The following is a 1,345-nucleotide window of genomic DNA, read 5'->3' as shown; positions in this document are numbered from 1 at the left end:
CTTGGTTTATGAAGCTGCCCGGGCTTGGAGTACGCTCTGGGGAACGCCTTGTCCTGTCAATCTTACGAAGTGTGAGCCCATTCTCGCGTGAAGGACCGTCCGGCGGAGCATGGCAGATGGAGAGGAGTTGGGCTTCAGTAAGAGGGGATACTATAATGTTGGGGGTCACTATATGCGCGTCATAGGCTACATAAAGCAACTCACCTGGGGCACCGTCTTGCCCATTCAGGTAGACACCCAACCATCGACACTAAGACCGCCATCTTCCATCTCAACATGCTCTGCACCTTTTGAGTCGCCTCGTAACGCGAGTTTGTTGAACTTCTTCAATGCTCTCACTAACACTTCGACTCCACCATCACAATCAGTGACATTGATTGTGACCGACTTGCCTTCGCCTGGAAGCGTGAATTTGACCAGCTTCCGCTTAAGGTCATCGAGTGAGGGTGTATGTGACGAAGGTGTGGTAGGCCGGGTGTTTGAAGCGGGACTATTCCGAACTGAGGCACCTGCGGGTTGCAAAGACGGGGTCAGAGGCATCACATCGCGTTGGGACTTGGATGATTCCTCGATGGGTGAGAGAAGATTCTGCTGTGAACTCTGCGCATAGGGATTTTTACCAGTTGAAGGACGTGGTGGCAGTTTGATATGCGGATTTGGCTGCGCAGGATAGGATCCGCTTCTGTTGTGGGCAGGATTTGCATTTGGCGGTGTGCTTCGTCCTGACTGGATGGTAGGGAATGGCAGAGGAGAATGTGATCGATTCGGGCCACGCGTCTGGGACTGTGTGGTTGGGGTAAGAAAGTTGGACCCATGCGGAGGCTGGGGGTAGTAGGGTGATGCTTCGGCTTGCACAGGTGTACGCCTGCCAGAGAGCCCACTCGGCAGGAGCGTATGAGGTGTACGAGGGTTGGGTGGAAGTGGAGGTTGGCCACGGGGAGGGGGAGGGAGAGGCGGGAGGTTCGGCCGGACGCTATGTGCGGTCGTCGGCGTAGAATGCGAGGAAGAGCTTCCAGGCTGAGGCAGTAGCCGGACACCGTTTTGGTGCCGGGATGCGTCTTGTCCATCGCGAATGATGCGAGGCAGATCCGAAGAACCTCCTGCAGGCGCCAGATGCAGAGGTGCAGGGCGACCGCTCTCGAGACGACGCGAATGCGCACGGGCGCTATTGATGTCATCATTCATGCTCGACGTACGCGCATGGTCTGGGACCCTGGGGTAGTTCATGATTGACGTGAGGGCCACGTTGACGGATGAGCAGCGCTGTCGAAGGGTCTTGACTGCATTCAGGATGCGAAGTCTGTCCCCGACGCTCGCGATGCCCATCTCCTTCAGCGTGAGCTGG

The 1,345-nt window shown here is 56.6% G+C and overlaps 1 protein-coding gene across 1 annotated transcript; it reads right to left on the bottom strand.

Annotated features, from left to right (window-relative positions):
• Positions 1 to 225: 225 nt before the first annotated feature.
• LAESUDRAFT_765618 (uncharacterized protein) lies at positions 226 to 1,326 on the bottom strand (the record flags this gene model as incomplete). The annotated part of the gene is made up of 1 exon (XM_040913742.1): positions 226 to 1,326. One exon carries the CDS (start codon positions 1,324 to 1,326, stop codon positions 226 to 228), a length of 1,101 nt encoding a protein of 366 aa, XP_040757113.1.
• Between the last annotated feature and the right edge of the window lie 19 nt (positions 1,327 to 1,345).

Source organism: Laetiporus sulphureus, assembly GCF_001632365.1.
Source record: "Laetiporus sulphureus 93-53 unplaced genomic scaffold LAESUscaffold_363, whole genome shotgun sequence".
Lineage (NCBI taxonomy): Eukaryota > Fungi > Basidiomycota > Agaricomycetes > Polyporales > Laetiporaceae > Laetiporus > Laetiporus sulphureus.
Note: the sequence above shows the minus strand (reverse complement) of the source record. Positions and strands in the feature narration are given on the sequence as shown.